Source organism: Vombatus ursinus, unplaced genomic scaffold, assembly GCF_900497805.2.
Source record: "Vombatus ursinus unplaced genomic scaffold, bare-nosed wombat genome assembly UNPS02014799.1, whole genome shotgun sequence".
Classification (NCBI taxonomy): domain Eukaryota; kingdom Metazoa; phylum Chordata; class Mammalia; order Diprotodontia; family Vombatidae; genus Vombatus; species Vombatus ursinus.
The window spans coordinates 54030173-54053912 of record NW_020954577.1 but is presented as its reverse complement, the minus strand read 5'-3'; the positions used below and the strand labels follow the sequence as shown (position 1 = coordinate 54053912).

Here is a 23740-nt window from a genome sequence, read left to right as displayed (position 1 = left end):
AGCAGAGACCCTGGAATCACTCAGGGCTGCCTGCCCTGCCTCAGACTGGTCTGCTGGGAAGGTGGGAGCCCACAGCTTGATGTTTCCTTTGGTAGGGCTTGGGGAAAGTGGATGTTACCTGTTGTTCAGTTTGAAAAGGGACCATCTGCTAGAGGGCTTTCTAATTAGCATTATTCTTACTTATGCTAGCAGCATGTTGGGGTTTTTATTTTCTAACGAACTTTTAACCCTTAAAAACAAGCTTTATACTGAAAGTGAGATCATAGTTGGCGATCTGCTGAACAAGTCCTTCCCCACCCCACCCTCCTACTTCCCCCCAGGTCTCTGAGATTTGTTGGTAGCACAAGAACTAGACCAAGAAAATTATTCTAGGCCTTATTTGTCCCTGGACTTACCAAGATCCAATTTTAGAAAGAAAAAAACATTCTACATGTTTGCCAGTGGGTATATATCTCATCAACTTCTCTGAAATTATGTTGGTTAATGAGTATCTTTTTTGGTCATTTATTTTTTATGCTAGCGTGATTTGGCCATGTTACTCCCCTGCTCAAAGATCTTTAGGGGTTCCCTATTACCTTTAGGAAAAAAATACAAAATGTTGAACCCAGGGTTTAAAGCCCTCTCTACTGTTCTTTGTAACCTCAACACACACATAGCACAGTGCTTGGCATGTAGTTGGCACTTAATAAATATTTATTGACTCACTCACCTTTCCACCTGGATTTCCTATAGCTTTCCTTCACATGTATGCTATTCCAGTAAAATTGTTTTGGCAGATTATTCTTGGGATTCCTTTTCTGCATGGGTTGGATAAACTCAAATCTATTGATTACATTCCTCATACAAAACTTCCCTTTCCCACCTCCACATCTTTTCACAGGTGCTCCTCCATGTCTGGGAGGCACTGCCCCCTCACTTATACCACATGGACCCTAGTTTCCTTTAGAGCACAGTTCAGCTGCCTGCATCTCCAAGAGGCTTTTCCTAATCCCTTAATAGTTAAAAACTCTCCCTTTTAAAGTTATTTAACATATTTTCTTTTCTTTTTATTGATATATATATATATATGTACACACACACATACATATCTGTATACATGTTGTATTTCCCAGGAGAATGTGGCTCTTTAAAAGCAGGGAGAGACTACTTTATTTTCTTCCTATCTATCTCCAGCACCAAGGATAGTGCCTTGTATTTTACTGAAATTGAAGGTCCTGTCCCACTGTTCAGGTCCTCCTTCATATCCTTTGCTTCAATGTTTGTGGTTTCTTGTGTAATCATGGGCTTTGGATATGGGCAGATACACTCAACTGTACCTATTTTCACACAAAAAGGTTTGTATTTGTACAACATGCTTGGTAGGACCCAATGTGATAGAATTCACAGGGACCTATCAAACATCGTGGGCAGCATAAAGCAGTGCAAACAAGACCCAAAGGGGTAGAAGTCAGGAGATCTGGGTTCTAGTGAATCAATACAACAATAATTAAGTGCCTACTGTGTGCTGGGCACTGGGCTCTCCCCTTCCTACAGGGTAGCTGTATGACTTGACACGTATCACCTCCCTTCCTAGGCTTTCCGGTGTGGAGGAGTAGAGCTGGATTAAATCATCTCTAAGTGACTTCCCAGTTCTAACTTTCTCTGGTCCACTCTAGTTAAAGTAGAACCTTCCTCCCCAAACTGATGCTTCTCTGTTTCAACTCTCCTATGTGGTTTTCCTCATTTTCAACATTTAACTGTGTGTATATGTATATGTATGTATATGTGTATGTGTTTGTATAAATTGTCCATGCGTCTGCACACTCAGTCAGACTACATCTGGAGCAAAGTGTTCTGTCCTGGGTGCCCACTTTGAGGAAGAACATTGACAAGCTAGAGGACAGCCAGGCTGGCCAAGGGTCTTGAGTTTGTGCCAAATGGGGATTGGCTGAAGGACCTGGAGATGCTCTGCTTAGTCTGGACAAGGTTGCAGAGTGGAGGGGCCTGCTAGCTCTGGGCCCCCTAGCCCTGTCTAAGTATCTGAAGGGCTGTTGTGGGGAAGAAGGGGGAGTGGGAGGTTCAGAGAGACAGGTTCCAACTTACTATGAGGAGAAGCTCCCTGAGAGTTTGAGGTTACCCAGAGTATAGTGGGCAGCTGAGGGAGGCAGGAACTTTACAGTCACTGGCTTCTAGCAAAAGGTAGACAGAAGGCCACTTGCCAGGGATGCTGTAGAGAGGATGCTTGCTTAGGGAATAAGAAACCTTCTCTCTTGTTCTAGAGCCAATCTTGATTATGAGAGTAGAATATCAAAGGTTCCCTGAGGGTAAGAGCTGTGTTCCTCTCTTCTTTGTAGCACAGTGACTTGTTCAGGGTAGGTGCTTAAGAAATGTGCTTATTGGATTGGGTTAGATTGGATTAATGGGCCACCTCAGAAATTCAAAGTTCAAAGGGACCTCAGTGGATGTGTTGTTATTTAGTTGTTTCTCCCCCAGTCATGTCCATCTCTTTGTGTCCCCATTTGGGGTTTTGTTGGCAGTGATAGCAGAGGGGTTTGCCGTTTCCTTCTCCGGTTCATTTTACAGTTGAGGAAAATGAGGCAAACAGAGGTAGGTGACTTGCATGGGGTCATACAGCTAGCATCTGAGGCAGATTTGAACTCAAGAAGATGAGTCTTTCTGACTCCAGATAGTGCCTGGCACTATCCACTGTGCCATCCAGCTGCCCTAATGGATGTCTAGTCTAACCCATTCCTGACTAAATCCTCTCTGCAACATTCCCCACAAAGGTGCCATCCATCCTCTACTTGAAGCCCAGCAGTGAGTACCCGCCATCTCTTAAGACAAGCCATGTCATTTCTGGGTAGCACTTGTTGTGAAGTTTGGCCTGGAACAGAAACTCAGGTTGCCTTTCTCCGATTCCTGCCTGTAGCCCCTAGATTTGTTCTCTGGGCCAAGCACCTGGGCTAGTGCATTGACTTTCAGATCTCTGACCCCCAGCCCTCACCCCCACTTGCCATGAGCCCCAAAGATGCTTTCACTCACTAGCCCTCTCCTTCACTGAGTACCTCCCTATGGTACATACATGAGCTTTGTGCCCTGCTGATTTCTATGAGGGCTTTTGTGCAACACGTAAGAAGTACTGCAGGGATTCTTGATGCCCAGATAAGGATCACTGGGGGTGGGGAAAGTTTAAGAGCCACTGGTCTTTCTGATGAGAGTAAACTCTGCCAGGCTTAAACATCTACATTGGGATCCATTTCAAGACCACATAGTCTAGAAATGAGAGAGTGGCCAGGTATTGGCTCATGCTCTTAGGTCAATTTGTAAGCCATAGGATCTCAGAATTGAAATTTAAGAACTGAGCCCCAGAGGATGAAGTGATTTCCCCAAATCCCACAGATAAGACAAGAGCAATGCTAGATCTCTAACTTGAGGCAGCTAGGTGGTGCAGTGCTGATCTGAGAGTCAGGAAGACTCCTTTTCCTGAGTTCAAATCTGGGGTCGGACACTTACTTGTCATGTGACCCTGGGCAAGTCACTCAACCCTGTTTGCCTCAGCTTCCTCATCTGTAAAATGAGCTGGATAAGGAAATAGGAAACCCTATTCCAGTATCTTTGCCAAGAAAACCCCAAATGGGGTCATGAAGAGTTGGGCACGACTTAAAAACAACTGAACAGGAATAATAGGTCTCTAATCCAGAGACAGTAACCTGGGTTCAAATCCTGCTTCCGACATCTACCTGGGTGACTGTAGGAAAGTCATTTAAGTTCCTGAGCCTTCATTTCCTTAACTGCAAAATGAGAGGAGGAATAGGCGGCCTCTACAATCCTTTCGGGCTCTACATCTGTGATCCCATGTCTTCAGATGCAGTGTGCTGTCCACTGTGCCATATTGCCTCTGGTCAACCACATACATTCAAACCTCACAAATTCCATGTGAAAACAGTGGTAGAGTATGACAAAATAGAAGCCATTTTACCATCTTATTTTGGGTTGTGTCCACTTCTGGTCTCCACCATGTAATAGTCCTATGATCCACTTGGAAGCAGAAGGCTTCGGTACCTAGCTCTTCCATTAGGAAGAGATAATATGCTTAAGACTTTTCTAAAAGTAAAATTATTTATTTTAACATTAACTTTTCTCATTTGAAGTTTCAAATTTTCTCTCTCCCTCCCGTTCCTCACTCATTGAGAAGGCAAGAAATATGATATCAATCATACATGTGAAATAATACAAAACATATTTCTACATTAGCCATGTTGCAAAAAAGGAAGAAAAATAAAGAAAGTGAGAAAATTACATTTCAATCTTCACTCAGACTCCATCAATTCTTTCTCTGGAGGTGAATAGCATTTTTTATCATAAGTCCTTTGGTATTGTCTTGGATTACTGTATTGCTAAGAATAGCTAAGTCATTCATAGTTGCTCATCACACAATATTGCTGTTACTTTGTATAATGTTCTTCTGTTTTTGCTCACTTCACTATGCATCAATTCACGTAAGTCTTTCCAGGTTTTTCTGAAACTATCCTGCTCATCATTTCTTATAGTATAGTAATATTCCACCACACATATACCACAACTTGTCCAGCCATCCCCAATTGACAGTCATCCCCTCAATTTCCAATTCTTTGCCACCACAAAAATGAGTTGCTATATTTTTTACATATAGTTCCATTTCCTTTTGTTTTGGTATCCTTGTGATACTCACCTAATAATGTTATTTCTGGGTCAAGGGGTATGCACAGTTTGGTTGCCCTGTGGGCATAGTTCCAAATTGCTCTTCAGAATGGTTGGATCAGTTCACAACTCCACCAACAGTGTGTTAGTGTCCCAATTTTTCCACATCTCCTCCAATATTTGTCATTTTCCTTTTCTGTCATGTTAGCCAATCTGATAGGTTGAGGTGGTCCAACCTAAGAATTGTTTTAATTTGCATTTCTCTAATCAGTAATGATGTAGAGCAGTTTTTTTTTTATGTGACTATAGAAAGCTTCTGAAAAATTGCCGGTTCATATCCTTTGGTCATTTATCATTTAGGAAATGACTCATATTTTTATAAATTTGACTCAATTCCTTATATCTTTGAAAAATGAGGCCCTTACCAGAGAAACTTGTTATAAACTTTCCCCTTAATTTCCTGCTCTCCTTCTAATCTTGACTGCATCAGTTTTGTTTGTGCAAAAAAAATTAATATAATCAAAATTATCCATTTTACATCCCATAATGCTCCCTATCTCTGCTCATAAATTATTCCCTTATTCATAGATCTGACAAGTAAAATTTTTGTTTGTCTCCCATTATGTCTATATCATGTGCTCATTTTGACCTTATCTTGTTATATAATGTGAGATATTGGTCTATACCTAGTTTCTCCCAAACTGCTTTCCATTTTCCCCAGAAATTTTTGTCAAATAGTGATTTCTTACCCCCAAAGCTTTGATCTTTGGGTTTAGCTAACACTAGATGACTATGGTCATTTACTACTATGTGTGGTGTACCTAATCTACTCCACTGATCCACCTCTCTATTTCTTAGCCAGTACCAGATTTTTTTTTTAATGATTACCACTTTGTAATATAGTTTGAAATTTGGTACTGCTTGGCTGCCTTCCTTAACATTTTAAAAATTGATTGTCTGGACATTTTTTTACCTTTTATTCTTCCTGATAAATATTGTTATTCTTTTTTCTAGCTCTGTAAAATATTTTTGATACTTTAATTGGTATGGCACTGAATAAGTAAATTAATTTAGGTACAATTGTCATTTTTATTATATTTTATTATATTGAGCAATTAATATTTCTCCAATTGTTTAGATCAGTCTTTATGTGTAAAGTGTTTTATATTTATGTTCATATAGTTACTAGCTTTGTCTTCGTAGACTCCCAAGTATTTTATATTGTCTGCAGTTATTTTAAATGGAATTTCTCTTTCTATCTCTTGCTGCTGGGTTTTGTTCGTAGTATATAGAAATGTTGATGATTTATCTGGGTTTCTTTTATATCCTGCAACTTTGCTAAAGCTGTTAATTAGTTCAATTAGTTTTTAGTTTATTTTCTAGGGTTTTCTAAGTATACCATCATATTGTCTGCAAAGAGTGATAGGTTTGTTTCCTCATTGCCTATGCTAATTCCTTCAATTTCTTTTTCTTTTCTTAATGCTATAGCTCGCATTTCTAATACAATATTGAACAATAGTGGTGATAATGGAAATCCTTGTTGCAAACCTAATCTTATTGGGAAGGCTTCTAGCTTATTCCCATAGCAGATAATGTTTGCTGATGATTTTAGATATATACTACTTATCATTTAAAGGAAAATTGCCTTTATTCCTATGCTTTCTAGTGTCTTTTTTAATAGGAATAAGTATTGTATTTTATTTAGAAGCTTTTTCTGCATCTATTAAGATAACCATATGATTTTTGTTGTTTTTATTAAGAATATTTTCAATTATGCTGATAATTTTCCTAATATTGAACCAGCCCTACATTCCTGGAATAAATCCCACCTGGTCCTAGCATCTTTGTAATATATTGCTATAATCTCCTTGCTAGTCTAGTATATTATTTAAAGTTTTTACATTAATATTCATTGGGGAAATTGGTCTGTAGTTTTCTTTCTTTGTTTTTATTCTTCCTGGTTTAGGTATCAGAACCATATTTGTGTCAGAAAATTAATTTGCTAAGATTCTTTCTTTGCCTATTTCCCCCAAATAGTTTATATAGTATTGGAAATAATTATTCTTTAAATGTTTGATAGAATTCACTGGTGAATCCATCTGGTCCTGGGAATTTTTTGTTAGGGAGTTCATTTATGGCTTGTTCAATTTCTTTTTCTCACATAGGGTCATTTGAGTATTCTATTTCTTCTTCTGTTAATCTGGGCAATTTATTTATGTAAATAATCATCCATTTAACTTAAATTATCAGATTTACTGGCATATAATTGGGCAACATAGCTCCTTTAATTTCTTGTTCATCATTGGTGAATTCACCCCTTTCATTTTTGATACTGATAATTTGGTTTTATTCTTTCTTTTAAAAAAAATAGAAATCAATTAATAGTTTATCTCTTTTATTAGTGTTTTTTTTTCCATTTCACAAAGCCAGCTCCTAGTTTTATATGGCTTTTGTATTTTCAATGTTATCTCTCCTTTGATTTTCAGGATTTCTATTTTGGTGTTTTAATTGGGAATTTAATTTTTTTCTAGTTTTTTTTTTAGTTGCATGCCCAATTCATTAATCTGTACTTTCTTTCTTACATTGTCATTTAGATATTTAAATTTTAGAGATTTTAGAGACATAAATCTTCCCCTAAGTACTGCTTTGGCCACATCCTACAAATATCAGTATGTAGTTTCATTATTGTCATTCCCTTTAATGAAATTACTGATTGTTCCTATGATTTGTTCTTTGACCCACTCATTTTTTAGGATTCAATTATGTAGCTTCCAATTATTTTTTATTTTGTGCTTTCATAGTCCTTTATTGAATGCAATTTTTATTGCATTATGGTTTGAAAATGATACTTTTGATATTTCTGCTTTTCTGAATTTATTTGTAAGTTTAATACATAGTCAATTTTTGTGCTGAGAAAAAGATATTTTCTTTTCTCTTCCCATTCAGTTTTCTCCAGAGGTCTAGTAGTATAGCTAACTTTTCTAATATTCCATTATTTGTAAGTTTAATACATAGTCAATTTTTGTGCTGAGAAAAAGATATTTTCGTTTCTCTTCCCATTCAGTTTTCTCCAGAGGTCTAGTAGTATAGCTAACTTTTCTAATATTCTTAGCTTCTTTCTTTTTTATTATGTGGTTCAATTTATCTAGTTCTGAGAGGAGAAAGTTGAGGTCCGTCACTAGTATAGTTTTATTTTCCATTTCCTCCTGTAACTCATTTAAACTTTTCCTTTAAGAATTTGGAATGCAATGCCATTCTGGTGTATATATATTTAGTATTGATACTACTTTATTGTCTATGGTACCTTTTAGGAAAATGTTATTTTCTTTATTACCCTTTTAGTTAGGTGGATTTTTGCTTTTACTTTATTTGAGATCATGATGACTATCCCTGTCTTTTTCACTTGAGCTGAAGTATTATGGATTTTGCTCCAGTCCCTTATTTTAACTCTGTGTGGTGTCCCTCTATATCAAGTGTGTTTCTTATACATAACATATTGTTGGATTCTGGTTTCTAATACATTATGCTATCTGCTTCTGTTTTATGGATGAGTTTATCCCATTTACACTCACAGTTATGATTGTAACTGTGTCTTTCCCTCCATGCTATTTATCCTGTTATCCTTCTCTCCCTCTTTTTTACCTTGTTTAGTGTGTTTTGCTTCTCCCTTAATCTTCCCTCTCTTCTATTATGATACCCTTCCCACTTCTCTGTTGGGTAAGAAATATTTCTATACCCAACTGATTGCATTTGTCATTATTCCAAGAAAGTGAGCTCAAAGAATTGTCTGCCACCACCCCCATTTCTCTTTCCACTGTAAAAGTTCTTCTCGGCATACCTCTTTTATGTGACATAATTTCCCTATTCTTCCTCTCCTTTCCCCCTTCTCTCATTTCATTCCTCTTTCTCATCCCTGAATTTTTTTAAGTCATCCCATAATATTCAACTCACACCCATGCCCTCTGCTTATGTATACTCCTTCTAACTGCCCTAAAAGTGATAAAAATCTTGGGAGTTAAAAGGATCATCTTCCCACATAGGAATGTAAACAGTTTGATTACATTTAGTCCCTTATGATTTCTCTTTCAAGTTTATCTTTTTATATTTCTCTTGAGTTTTGTGTTTGAATGTCAAATTTTCTATTTAGCTCTGCTCTTTTCATCAGGAATGCTTGAAAGTCTTCTATTTTATTAAATATCCATTTTTCCCCTTAAGGATTGTATTCAGTTTTGTTGGGTAGGTTATTCTTAGTTGAAATCCTAGCTCCTTTGCTTTCTGGAATATCATATTCCAAGTCCTCTCCTCCTTTAATGTGGCAGCTCCTAAATCTTGTGTGATCTCTATCATTCAGATTTTCCCAATAGTCATCATTTTTATTTTTAACAGAATCAATTATTCTTACATTCTATTAATAATATACCATAGTTCCACATAAGTCATCAGCATTTCTATATATCACCAACAAATCCCTGTAAGAAGATATAGTGAGAGATATTTCATTTAAAATAACCATAGACAATATAAAATACCGGAGAATATACCCACTAAGGCAAACCCAGGATCTTTATGAATGTAATTATAAAGCAAATAAAGTCAGATTTAAATAATTGGAGAAATATTAATTATTCATGTGTAGATTGAGCCAATATAATAAAAATAACAATTCTACCTAAACTAATCTATGCATTCAGTGCCATCCCAATTAAACTACCAAAAATTAATTTATTGAGCTAGAGAAAAATAATAAAATTCATTTGGAAGAATAAAAGGTCAAGAATATCAAAGGAATTAATTTAAAAATGTAAAGGAAGGAGGTCTAGCAGTGATCTTAAACTGTGTTATGAGGTGATAATTATCAAAACTATTTGCTACTGGTTAAGAAATAGAAAGATGAATCAGTAGAATAGAGTAGTTATGCAATGTATGGTAACCTTATGTTTGATAAATGTGAAGATCTAAGTTTTGGGGATAAGAACTCATTTGATAAAAATTGCTGGGAAAACTGGAAAGCAGTCTGGCAGAAACTAGGTGTAGATCCATATCTTATACTGTTTACCAAGATAAGGTCAAAATGGATACATGACCTAGACATAAAGGGCAATGTCACGAGTAAATTAGAAGATTACAAAACATATTACCTATCTGATAGATAGGAGAAGAATTTGTAAATATGAGAGAGAGAGAGAGAGAGAGAGAGAGAGAGAGAGAGAGAGAGCATTGTGGAATGTGAAATAGGTACTTTTGAATACATTAAATTAAAGAGGTTTTGTACAAATAAAACCAATGTAGCCAAGATTAGAAGGAAAGCAGAACATTGTGAAAACATTTTAATAGATATTTTCTTGAATAAAGGCCTTATATCTCAAATATATAGAGAACTATGACAAATTTATAAGAATGAATCTTTTCCCAATTGATAAATGGTCATAGAATATGGACAGGCAGTTTTTGGAGGAAGAAATCAAAGCCATATATAGTCATATGGAAAAATGCTTTAAATCATTATTGATTAGAGAAATGCAAAATAAAACAACTTTGAAGTACCATCTCACTCCTATCACATTGGTTGAAATGACAGAAGGAGAAAATTACAAATGTTGGAGGGGATGTGGGAAAATCAGGACACTAATACACTATTGGTAGAATTGTGAATTGGCCCGATCATTTTGGAGAACAATTTGGAGTTATGCCCCAAAAGTTATAAAAATGTTTATACCCTTTAACCCAGCAATGCACCCTTATGTCTATTTCTCAAGGTGAGCAGGAAAAAAGGAAAAGAATCTATATGTTCTAAACTATTTATAGCAGTTCTCTTTGTGGTGGCAAAAAACTGGAAAGTGAGGGGATGCCCATCAATTGGGGAATGGCTCAACAAGTTGTAGTATATCATTGTGATGGAATACTACTGTGCTGTAAGAAATGATGGGCAGGCTGATTTTAGAAAAAACATGGAGTGACTTGCTTGAAATAATGCAGAATGAAACAAGCAGAATTAAGAAAATGTTCTATACAGTAACCATAATATTGTTCAAAGAGTAAGTGTGAATGACTAAGTTATTCTGAGTAATAAGAACATTGAAATCATCTACAAAGGACTCATGAAGGAAGATATTCTCCACCTCCAGAAAAAGAACTGATATGTGGAAGTATGTATTGTATGGTTCCACATTTATCTATATCAAATATTGATCTTCTCTAATGTGGGGCTTGGAGGGAGAAAACACAGAACTCAAAATGTAATAAAAAAAATTAAATAAATAAATGAAGTACCATAGAATGAATGCTTCCTTAGGCATGGCAGAAGGAAGGCTAAATATATTTATGTGAAGCCTGAGTTTGATTCCTATGTCTAACACTACTTTTTTTTTTAACTTTGGACAAGCTGTATTATATCTCCGAGACTCAGTTTCCTCACATATAACATGGGAATAATAATAGTATCACCCCACAGGATTATTGTGAGGATCAAGTACGAAATATAAAAAAAGCAAGTTACAAAGCTTAGGGTATCATAGAAATGCCACATGGAATTCCTATTATTAATCTTTTTTGTTTGCATCTGAGAGGGTTACTCAGCTCAAGCTGAGCATCATCCTTTCTTTCTTTTCTTTTCACTTTCACTCTTTTGTGCTTTGTCCCCTTAAGTCTTTTTCTATAGTTAACTGGGGTACATGAATCATTTGATAGAGAGACAGGGCAGGTGGAGCTGGTCAAATGGGTGTATTGAATAGAATTCTTTTTATCTGTTGAGATCTCTCAGCTGAATGCACTGATTGCCCTGCTGCTGGGTGAGCTCACCCCAGGAGACCGGCAGAAGATCATGACCATCTGTACCATTGATGTCCATGCCCGGGATGTTGTGGCCAAGCTGGTTTCTCAGAAGGTAATTATGTTCAAGGGCTTTGGGGGTCTAGATGTGTTCTGGGTACATTTCACAGAGTACTTGTATCCTTTCAAAATAATTCAATAATGATTCAACAAACATTGAGTCAGCCTCTGATTTCCAGGAGGTATAAGTGTGAATATCTTAGCTGCCCTGAGATGTTTGCTCTGATATTTGGGTTTGCAAGATTGTGATTATCTGTGGAGTTTTCCTATTCAGAGTATATTTTTAATATTCTCTGTTCTCTTTACTCATGAATTGCCAGAAAAAGGAAAAAAAGAGCATCTGGGGCCCAAAGGGACTGTCTCATCAATTGATTTGCTGCTAGGGGTGGTGTCACAGGGTCTCCTTGGACCTCCATCTTCATAATCTATAGCATTCTGAGGTACCCATTTATATCAGACCTGGAAAGAACCTTGGAGTGCATGCAGTCCAACCAGCCAGGATCGATAATCTCTTCTCTCATATAGCTACTGGCCACCTAGCTTTGGTTGAAGATCTCAGATAAGGAAGAGCTCACCACTTCCAAAGAAGCTCATTCCATTTTTCTGTAGCTCTAATTGTGAGGAAGTTTTCCTTACGTTGAGGACAAACATCCAAATAATTAGAGGTTGCCAAATATGTTTAACCACAAACTCCTTTACTTTTTTTGTACGTGCTTGTGATTTCAGGGAAATGGGGAACTCCCAGGGTGGAAACCTTCCCCCAAAACAAATTGGCACCTGTGTTTTAGTCTTGGGGAGTCTCTGGAGGCACTGAGAAGTTCAGTCACTTGCCTGGAGTCACACAGCCAATATGAGTCAGAGGCAAGACTTGAACCCAAGCCTTCCTGGCTCTAAGGCCAGCCTTTTAACCCATTATGCTACTCTGCCTCTCATTAACCACTCTGACATCAGTAACTTCTTCCTTTTGGCTCATTTTAATCTTCCTCGGGGGTAGTTATAGCCCATTCTTCATGGGAGCCTCATCATGCATTGAGAATAGCCCATCATGGTTACCTGTGTAGTAAGGAGTGATTCACATAATGGAAAAGCCATTGCAAGGTTGCCTTTTGCTTGTTCTTTTCTTGGCCAAATAATTCTGCTTTCCTAAGTGAGTCTTCCTTTGCTAACCATTTAATTTGATCGATGGACTTTTTTTCCATTCTCTCTCCAAGTTCCTGTTTTTCCTCTTCAGTGTCAGAATTGAGAAAGTGACTTCTCTTTGAGCACGAGATTTAGTCAGTTTCTATGGACGTCATTTCTGCGTGGACGCCTCCATGTTGTGCTTGTCTTATCAGTGAAAGCATCAGCGAGAGTTTATTGAGTGCTTGTTCTCTGCCAAGCACTGGGAATACAAACCCAGAAATGAACCATGCCTGCCCTCTAGGGGCTTATATTCTATCAGGGGATAGTTTAATGGAAAAGCTGCCTGGATTTGGGACTGAAGGGTCCCACTTCCAGCTCCATGGCCTTAGCCTTCACTACACTTGGCCTCAGTTTCCTCATAATGAGCAGCTTGAATTAGATGGCTAAGGCCCCTTCCTGCCATCAATTGATGATGTGATGAACACAGAGAAGTGATAATAATGTGATTTGAGTAGGGAGGAAGGACTAACAACTGGAGAGAATGGGGAAGACTGCATGGAGGAGGTGGCCCTGGAGCTGAGCCTTGAAGGAAGAGAAGTCTGCCAAATGAAAATGAGCAGATACATTGATGACTCCTTCAGCATGTGATCGCTATGACCTCAAAATCCTTTTTGTCTTTCCTATAGTCTAGTCCCCGAGGTATCTTTGCAGGTCTTCTGTTTCCTCCTTAGATGAACTAACTTGACAGTATCCCTGTTGTACTTCATTCTTGTCTAGGGCTCTTTCTGCACGTCAAGAATGTCCGAGTGAGCTATAATTCTCACCTTGAGATGCAAGCCACTGCTAGTCCAGTAGCATCCAAACACTTAATGAGCATGTTCTCGATGCTATCCCCAGGATTATTGATGAAAATTGATAATTATTCTAGGACTCTGACCTTGCAGTCAGCTCAGCTGTACATCGGCCTATGCAGGGTAATTGAGATGACTGCTTTCTCAGTTTGTTCATCTGTATGTGGTGTGGGGCACTATGAAAACCTTGCCTGAGTCAAGGTAAATTACCCTAAGCGGATGTACATACAGACATACCCACTGACTGCAGCCTCCCCTGCCCATCATTCTTCATTAAAAGGAGATTAGACTGATCTGAATTGTCAGCCCCTTACTCTGGTACCTCATAGACTTATGCCTTCCTCAACTGTCTCTGGGCAGATGGCCCTGAAATCTTCATCCTCAGGCCTCCTCTCCCTCCTAAGCTTTAGCTCAGCTCACCTGCTGCCCACTAGACAACGTTGCCCTTGGTTGGCCCATCAATATCCCAAACTCAACATGTCCAGAAGGAAATTCATCATCTTTTTCTCTGAAAGCTTCCTGTGCTCCAGAGTTCCTGATTTCTTTTGGGGGTATCACCATTCTTCCAGGCATCTAGTTTGCAACCTTGGAGGCATTTGAGACTCTTTACGCTGCCTCCATCCAATCAGTCACCACATTTTGTTTATTCTATCTCTTAGAGCCCTTGTTGATTTATACCATCCCCCAATTCCTACCTCATGCTCACTCTTTACCCCTACCTCAAAGAATTTCTATTTTCTGATCATGGCCTCCATGCAGGCTATCGATCTATTGGGGAGCTCGCCAACCATCATGTCATAGCAGACCATCTTCATGAGTAGCTGTGGGCAAAAATTTCTACCATCTCGTTGGCATGCCTCAGATGTTAAGCCTGTGTGCACATACCTGGGCTAGGCTTTGGATAATAAGCAGAAAGACAACAGCCAGGGCTGCTGGAGCTACAGCCAGGCTTTTCCAAGTGTGATTGTACAGCAGGCCACATCCTGACAATCATGTGCTGGGAGTGTGCCGAGAATAAATGATCTCATTGTGCTTTTTGTTGGCTGACTGTAAAAAAGCATTGAATTCAGTAGAGCAAAGTACCACCCGAAGGGCCTTATCCAACAAGATGAATCCCATGCAAATGTTAAAATCATCTAAGAACCTTGAATGATGTAACAGCAGATACAATTTTGTTCAACCCCCTGATAATGGATATCAAGCAAGGCATCCACTGACAGGGAAAAACACTTGTCCAACATACTGGCTTCTGGTGTGAAGAGTGTTTAGCGCAGTCCAAATCAAAGAAGGGTCCTTTGTGGGTGGTGTGGTCCTCCAGAGGCCCTCATGGGTTTGGAGATGGGTTCGTGAGGATTTCAGCGAGCCCGAGTGCTGCAGAGCCTTGTAAGTAAGTTCTGTGTTTAATCAGAAGAGATTTGCCTTCCAACCAATTCACCCTGGAAAAACAAAGGGGAAGAAGAAGACCCGATGTTCAGATTATAACTTGCAAGTGGATGGGGAGCCCATAAAGCTGGCTGACTACTTTGTACGTCTTAGAGGATTGAATAGGAAGAAGAGAGAAGGCTGGATTTGTTCTGTGAGACTGTACCACATTTTCCGTGATTTCTCCCTGAAACAAAAGGGCATCTATTTTAACCACAAATGTTATTCTAGGGATGCTCTATTGCTGTGAATCATGGAATATGGGCTGTCTTCACCTCTAGGGAATTCCCAGGTAAAGAAACTCCCTCCATCAATGTAAGTCAGCATAGTGGGCCACAAAAAAGCTGCAGCTTATGGCCAGCACTGATTTATGTGTGCTGCAGAATGGAGCAGTCATAGGACAGCCTGCGTGCACCATGAGAACTGGAGAAAGCTCCTGCATAGTCATTGGCTGTCTGCAGAGTACATAGGAAACTGTGGACGAGTTGCCTCAGGGCATTTGTGCCATTGGAAAAAGTGTCCGTTCCAGAAACCTGGACCCCTAGATACCCAAGCCCTAACTGCCCTTACATATACAATAATTGTGAATTCTGCTTGCTTCTTTTTTATGGGATAAATGAACAAATGAGTTCATGAAAAGCATTTATTAAGCATCTACTATTTTCCAAACGTGAGATGCTCTTGATTTTTTGTGTTGCCTCCAGACTTGTAATTGTATTGTGTTGGCATAGAGAGGTTCTAAGGAGGAACCTCTTTCTACTAATGCATTGAGTGACGTGTCCGCCATCATCCAGCTGAAGTCTGTTGGGGCAGGACTCGAAGCCACACCTTCCTAGTTTGAGGCCAAGCCTCTAACCACCATACCACACTCCCTCTCCCTTTAGAGAGAGCAGTGAAATTGCCAGGTGGATGATCTGCAGGTTTCTTCCTTTCCTATTTTAAAATATGGCCTCAGTTCTGAGCTTTTACCAGCCTATGAAGCCCTCATAGTTTTTTTTTTCATTCTCTCAAATAATAATAGGCCATAACTCTGGTGAGTGAGGTCAAGCAGCTTCTGAAAGGTGCCAGACCCCAAGATATCTGTTCATAAAAAGAGATAAGGCCGACATCTTTCTAATCAGTTATTTTAATCCATTTTAATAAAGAATGAAGCTCTCTGACCAGGGCAGCAAGTAGACTCATTTTAAGGTCTAATGAATGGGGTTGGGTTGTATGGCTCTTTACCACTGAGTTTGTCTCCTTGAGTACACAGGAATGTTAGACCTCCCAGGATACTTAATCCAGGGCCGTGACTAACCGTAACCTTAACTGATCCTGCCTGGCTTCAGGTCCCCCAGAAAAGCTTTTCAAAATGGTCAGATTCCTTGAGGGTCATTAGAGGAAGATGGGAGGTGTTGCCTGAACAAATGAATGATGAGTGCTGGAATTCAAAGTGCTATTAAAATAAAGGCTCCCCCCACTGCTCAGCTCTCTGTGGGGGTGGAGAAAGATCTGGACACGAGAACTCATTAGCACTGGGACCACCCAGTTGAGGAAACTCTCTGGACAATGTTAGGGGGTAATCTCACCTTCATCACAAGGTCTTTCTTAGTTCCCTTAATGTTGGTTGCCTTCTCTCCAAGATTACTTCCATTTATGTCATATGTATCTTGTATGTCAACAGTTGTTTTTGCACATTTATGATGTGAACTCCTTGAGGGGAAGGACTGCATTTGCCTTTCTTTGAATTTTCAGCATTTACCACATTGCCTTGTAAACAGTGAGTGACTAATTAGCGCAAGTAGATTGGTTGATTCTCTACTACTTATAGTCTTAATTGCTTAGCTCACAGAGAAGTTAAGTGACTCATCCTCAATCACATAGTGAGTTCACGTCCCAGGCAGGCCTAGAACACAGTGGTATTCCTGACTCCAGAGCCCATTGTCATCTCTTTGTATGTGATTCTGATTTGCAGTAACTCAGAACTTTTTATTGATGAGCGTCTGATGTGACATGCCTGTCAGTAAAGTTGACTTTTGAAGTTCCTATTTCCTTAAACAACACCACCAACCGCCCATAAGCCCAGAATCCCTGTGCTTTGTCCTTAGGTCGGCAGTTCCCAGGCTTTTGCGTGGCTGTCCCAACTCCGGCACCGGTGGGATGATGCTCAGAAGCACTGTTTTGTCAACATCTGCGATGCTCAGTTCCAATATTTTTACGAATACTTGGGGAACAGTCCTCGCCTCGTCATTACTCCTCTAACAGACAGGTAATAGCTTTCCATCTTCATCATGGGGAAGAGCTGGGGAGGGGTGAGAAGTCCCTTGACAGTGGTTTGAGCTGGATGGTGAATGGGAAAGAGGGCTAAGCTGTCACTCGTGAATTTTGTGCCTGGAACAGTTACTAAAGGTGGGCCTTGGGGGGGTTTCCCTGGAGTGTGGTCCTGGAGGAGTAAAAGCCCTCTTCCCAGTTCAGCAGTCTACACTGCTGAAGGACTCACCAGTGGTGGCTAGTTGGCTCACCAGAAACTGGTGGGTGAAAGATGAAATGACTGAGGAAACAAAGGTGTGATCTTCCTAGCATATCAGTTTATTAAACAACGCATGCCGATTACCCAACAAAGCAGAACCAGACCTCCTCAGCTTAAGCCTGGATTCCAAATACAGGGAAAGATAGACTTTTATATACTAAAAAACAATCAAATAAGGCCAATTAATTAAAAGGAAACAATATAGCATTAGTAATCCAATTTCTAATTGGACGAAATATTAGGGACTCTCCAAGTTGGGAGGAAAGAGTGAACAGATGCAATTTCCTGAATTCAGAAAAAGAGGTGCCCCATTCCCCTCAAGTGTCTGTGAACAATCAAAAGAACATGGAAACAACAACTGATCAATCGGTATGGGGCCAGTGTTCGGATAAGACACATGGCTTGCTTGAGATGTACAATTGTGAGAAAACTCCTTGTGTCAATCTTTGGATGTGACTGGCCTTCTGGTCAGCATAACTGAGGTCCTTAGGTAAGGGTTTGTAAGCAGCAGGGAGAGGTGGTCCAGCTTCCCAAGCATACAGGGCTAGGTTCAAACAACGCAATAAGATTTTCTCCCAGTTCCAACAATTGAATAACATTTTATCACAAGGCAGAATTTGGACTAGACCCATAATTGAATGGAAATGGAACTGAGCTAACTCCAGAATTGAGTCACAAGATGGCATCAGTGTGGTTCACTCAGTTCCCACAATTAACCACTTGCTGTCCTAATCGCCTCAATTCCCTCAAAGGGTAAGCTAAGCGTGTAACCCCTGGGAGAAGAAGCCTGCTCTTAAATGCTGGGATGTTTCTATACTTCAAAAAAAAAAGGAGGAAATAGGCTTGGGGATGGGTCATAGTGGTGGGAGAACAGGGTTATGCATGTGACCTCTAAATCTCCCACTCGGGTGAAAAGCCCTAGCTGCTCTGTCCAGTTTCAGCTCTGACAAAAGGAAGCTCTTAGAAGATAATCAGTAGGAGAAAAGAGAAATTGGGTAACTGTAATGAAAGAAAAACAATTACCCAGGGTGTGGGGAGATACCTTTAGAGTAAAAGCAACATGATAAAGAAAAACCCAATACCTGTAAAAGCTTTAAAAATGGAAATAATTAAATTGAGGAAGTCCAGCCATGAAAGGAGTGAGGTAAATTCATCCATGTGGCTCTGATGTCAGCCAGACAGTGAGTCTTACCCAGAAGCCACCCTGCCTCACCAGATCATGGCTATGGGCACCTTCCCAGAGGCAGGACTCCAACGATCTCATTCTTCCTCCTCATGCCTCCTCCTGACTCTGAATCACCAACAATTCATCACCAGTAAGCAATTCATACTACAAGAACCAGAATCTCAGAATGTGACAGGGTTTTGCAGGTCATGTTCTGATCCCACCCCCCTAATTCTGTTGTTCACTCAGTTGTGTCCAAGTCTTCATGACCCCATGGATATGCCAGGCCTTCTCTCCTCCACTATCTCCCAAAATCTGTCCAAGCTCATGTTTGTTGCTTCCGTGACACTCTATCCATCTCATCCTTTGCCGTCTCCTTTTCCTTTTGTCATCAATCTTCCCCAACATCAAGGTTTTTTCCAACGAGTCCCATCTTCTCGTTATGTGACCAAAGTATTTAAGCTTCAGTTTCAGCCTTTGTCCTTCCAATGTATAGTTTGAATTAATTGCTTTAAGCGTTGACTAATTTAATCTTCTTGATGTCCAAAGGACTTCCACAAATCTTCGCCAGTACCACAGTTCAAAAGCAACAGTTCTGTGGCACTCAGCTTTGAACTTAGGAAGATGAGTCTTCCTGACTCCAGGCCCAGCACTCTGTGCACTACAGCACATCCCCCAATTTTACAGATAAGAAAATCAAGATCCAGAGATATTAAGGGCTCTCCCAAGGGGCACCAGAACTGGAAGAGACCTTAGAGATAGGAGCTGTTCCAACTTCTTCAGTTTACAGATAAGGAAAGTGAGGCTTGACACAATAAAATGCTTTTTCCAAGGTCTCTCCCTCCAAGGTAGTAAGTAGGAGAGACAGAATTCAAACTAGCGTCTTTACCTCTAAGTTCAGTGTCCTTTCTTTCTGTTTTCCACTGACTTATTGTGCCCCCATGTCCTAAATCCTTTCTATTTTGCCCTGCAAAAATAACATTATAGTAATGCAATTAAATGTAAGACCATATGTAAACTGATGTCCTAAATTCCATTTTAATTGAACTTCCTCTTGTTTGATATATTTGTTGCATTTTTAAATGTCTAAATGGATTAGCAACTTGGCAAAGTAAATTCTTAGCTATTTATTTCATCACTCAGATGTCAGTCTGAATTTTTATCATAAAAAATAATATTTTAAAAATTACCAGCTAATTCATAGTCTTTTCTTGGGAATGTGAGATCATTTTGAACATACATCAAGTGGTGTTAACCAACCAATGAATGAAGAAACATTTATTAAGTGACTGCTATGTGTCAGGCACTGGAAATACAAAGATAAAAATTAGAATCTCCATCTTTGAGAGGTTTACATATACTGGAGAAAATCATATGTGTTCATAGATATATACAGAGCATGAATATGTAAATTAATTACGGAAGAACTTTGGGCGTGAAGGGCTAGCTCCTAAAGGCATCAAGTCAACAAAATATCTGCACCTAAAATCCCAGCTCTTGGGCAGAGTGGAATTAATGAAGCGTCCCATGCCTCTCAATCATCTTTCAAAGTTTCTGGGTTTTTTTTTTTCAAGAAAGTTCATTACTACAGTGTCTCAGTAACACATCAGCATCGTGATTAGGGTGGCTTTTCCTCCAAAGAATAAACATTTGGAGGCTGTAAAATCTAGTAACCATAGTAATTTATTCCCCTATCACCCAACTGAATTTGCCTTTATGACTTCTTATGTTGTTTTCACAAGTTGATTTGAGAGAGTTCTTGAATTAGCTGCCTTGGGCACCATAATTACTAGTCACAGCAGCCAAAAATAGAATGGCTCCCTGGTTTTGTGCTATTGGCCTGATTGGAATCAATCAATTAATGAATATTTATTAAGTGCCTACTATGTGCTGGGCAGTGTGCTAAGCACTGTGATGCAAAGAAAGACCAAGGATAGTCCCTGCCTTCAAGGAGCTTACAGTCTAAGCAAACAAATACATACAAAGTGAGCTAGAGAGAAGCTTCTTGTTCAAGTCCCCAGCTTTGGCAGGTCTCAGCAGTTGATGCACTTGGTTATCTAATAACAATAGCGCTGTCTTCTGTTGTTTCAAGGTGCTACATCACCTTAACCCAGTCGCTCCATCTCACCATGAGTGGGGCTCCTGCTGGTCCAGCTGGCACAGGCAAGACCGAGACAACCAAGGACCTGGGACACGCCCTTGGCATGATGGTTTATGTCTTCAACTGTTCCGAGCAGATGGACTATAAGGTAAAGTGGGGAGTGTCCCCTAAGAGGGAAGGAGTATGAAAGAGTCCCCCTCAAAGGAGGAGGCTTCACATGGAGGCTCTGACTGTGTCATTCAGTCCATAGGCAATATTTACAAAGGCTTGGTCCAGACGGGAGCCTGGGGGTGTTTCGATGAATTCAATCGGATCGCGGTGGAAGTTCTGTCAGTGGTAGCCGTACAAGTCAAGATGATACACGATGCCATCAGGAACAAGAGGAAGAGGTGTGTGTGTGTGTGTGTGTGTGTCATGCCTTCGCGGTAGTTTCCTTCCCCCTCCCCTCAGTATATCCCAAATAGAGGGAGAGAGAGTGATGTACAAGTCACTCTCCCTCTCCTTGCTGAATAGGTACTAGAAAAAATGTCAGCACTGGGCTCAGAGAACCTCCATTCAGTCTCAACTCTGCCTTTACCTCCTGTGTGACCTCCAACAAATCAATGTCCTAGGTTCCTTTAGGATTTCATCTGTTGGATTAGATGGCCTCCAAGGGCTCTTCAAGCTCTGGCATTCTATGCTCCCATGAAGGGAGTCAGGTTAATAGCAAAGATCAGCTATGCCCCTTGGCCCCCTGCCTTCTCTGTTTGTCTTTTGGTGTTTAACCTATTTCAGCGTTTGGAAGGCCAGTGTGGTCCTTGGCGTCTCTTCAATAGTCAGTTATATTGCATTTTTCACGTGGGTGCTCCCTCCTTGGTGCTGACTAAACTCTGCGGGCATCTTCTCATCCTGGGCGATTCATATTCACACTTTGCCATAGATACTCTGCTAGAATCAAATTGGGGGCACCTGGGCCTCCTCCCATGCTCTATCAGCATTCTGTGGGTACCTGAGCAACATCAGACTTTGCCATTAACCCTTACTCTCTCTGTACCATTGGCTGATCTCCCTTTTCCATCATGATTTTCTTAGGTGACTTCCATTACACCAGAAAGTAGTATAATGGCATGAATAAAGGGCCAGCCTCAGTCGTGATAACTTGGGTTCAAGTCTTGCCTTTTGATACATACTAGCTGTGAGATCCTGGTTAAATCATAGGATAACAATAATAACAGTTGCTAACATTTATATGGTGCTTAATATAAATATTTTGCAATTATTATCTCATTCAATCTTCACAACAACCCTGAGAGCTGGGTGTTGTTATTATCCCCATTTTACAGATGAGGAAACTGAGGCAGAGGTTCAGTGTCTTGCTCAGGATCACACAGCTATTAAATGTCTGACCCAAGATTAGACCCCGGGTTTTCTGATTCCAAGTCCAGTACCATTCACTTCTCAACCCAAGACTTGAACATTCGTCTGGGCAGCTCTCTTCTGATAAAGCTTAAAGGATTTTAAACTCCCAAAGTCAGAAAGTATTATACTCTCTTAATCGTTTTGTTCCATAAAACACAACCATTTGTGGCCGAAATTATTTTCATAATAATAACTAAGATGCTTTTCATTTTTTAATATGGTGAATATTGATAGATATAACCTACAAAAACAAAAGAAAGAGTGAGTATGTGTGTGTGTTTGTGTGTGGAGTTCCTCAATGATTTTTAAGAGTATAAAGAAGTCATGGCACTAAAAGAAATATTTGAGAACCACCAGATTAGAGCCTTCAGGTAGCTAGCTGTCTAAGGCTAAGATTACAGACAAGGTTCAGATGAACATTTTTTATTTCCTCCTCTTCTTCTTTTCTACTTCTTCCTTCTCCATCCTCCCCCTTTCCCATCTCCTTATTCCTCTTTCTTCCTTCTTTTCTCCCCTTCCTTCCTCTTTCCTCCTCTAGGTCAAGTTGACTTCTCCCTTTCCAATATCCCTCTTCTGGTTGTGATGATGTATTTGCAAAAGTAAACTGACTTTCCCATTCCCTTCAAACTTCCCAAATTTCTAATAGCCTCCTTCCAAATTTTTGCCTCACTTGGACTTCTCTGCTCTCTGCCTCGCCCTTCCCAATTAGTTGCCCACTTCACCTTCATAGGAAGGGCATGGATTTGAGGGCTTAGCCCTTTAACCACAGACCAAACAGTGCCCACATGTTTTTCATACTGTGCTGTGCTTTTATCCTGGCAGATTCATGTTCCTGGGTGAAGACATCCGGCTCAAGCCCTCAGTTGGCATCTTTATCACCATGAACCCAGGCTATGCCGGTCGGACAGAACTGCCTGAGAATCTCAAAGCTCTTTTCAGGCAAGCGCTCATGTGTGGCCTTGTGGGCTGCCCTCCTTCGCTTCCAAAACCCCATGCCCCCAATGTTCTCAGGCTCATGGGTACCACAGGGCAGCTTCTAGAGCTGGCTCCCCTGGACTCTTCTGTTGGTGCTTTCCCTGCCACCATCAATGGGGAAGGAAATCTGTGGGATATAGTGAGAAAGAAATGGGGAGGGTCAGGAGCAGAGCCAGAGAGAGGAAGCAATTTGCCTAAAGTTACACAGTTAATAAGAGTCAAACCTCGGAATAAAATAGAGTTCTTCTGACACCAAGAGTCAACCTGGTGTTGTGGTCTCAAAGCCAGAAAGAGCTGGGTTCAAGTCTTGCCTAGGGCAAATACTGACCATGTGACCCTGGGTAAGTCAGTGGCCCAGGCACATCCGTACCTGCCTTCATCAGGAAGCTTCCTCGTCTGGATATTGATGAAGTCACAGGTAGCCTTTCCCAGTTCAGCATCCTTTCCATTATACACACTTTTCTCCTAAGAAAATTGCTCCCTGCTTTCCTTCCCCAGTTCTGAAAAACTAAACAGATTTTCCAAAAGTCCCATAAATGACTTAAAAAGCAAACAAACAAGAGGGGAAGAGGGAAAGAGGTCAATGTGTAAAGAAGAAAAAAATTAACATTCTTTAATCCCAAACTTTGACATAAAGATATTCATCTAAAATAAAATAAAACAAGACCTTAAACAGAGGTTATTTATAAGAGGGTGATGGTATCTCTCTA

The 23740-nt window shown here is 40.0% G+C and overlaps 1 protein-coding gene across 2 annotated transcripts in view; it reads left to right on the top strand.

The window, feature by feature from the left end:
• The window catches only part of LOC114050436 (dynein heavy chain 11, axonemal-like), a 315578-nt gene that overhangs the window by 116044 nt on the left and 175794 nt on the right, over positions 1-23740 (top strand). For both annotated transcript variants that reach the window (XM_027872110.1, XM_027872109.1), the window contains exons 31-35: positions 11411-11542; positions 16970-17130; positions 20649-20805; positions 20901-21046; positions 22878-22994. In XM_027872110.1, coding sequence (XP_027727911.1) covers positions 11411-11542; positions 16970-17130; positions 20649-20805; positions 20901-21046; positions 22878-22994 — 713 coding nt within the window. The remainder of the gene's footprint in view (positions 1-11410; positions 11543-16969; positions 17131-20648; positions 20806-20900; positions 21047-22877; positions 22995-23740) is intronic.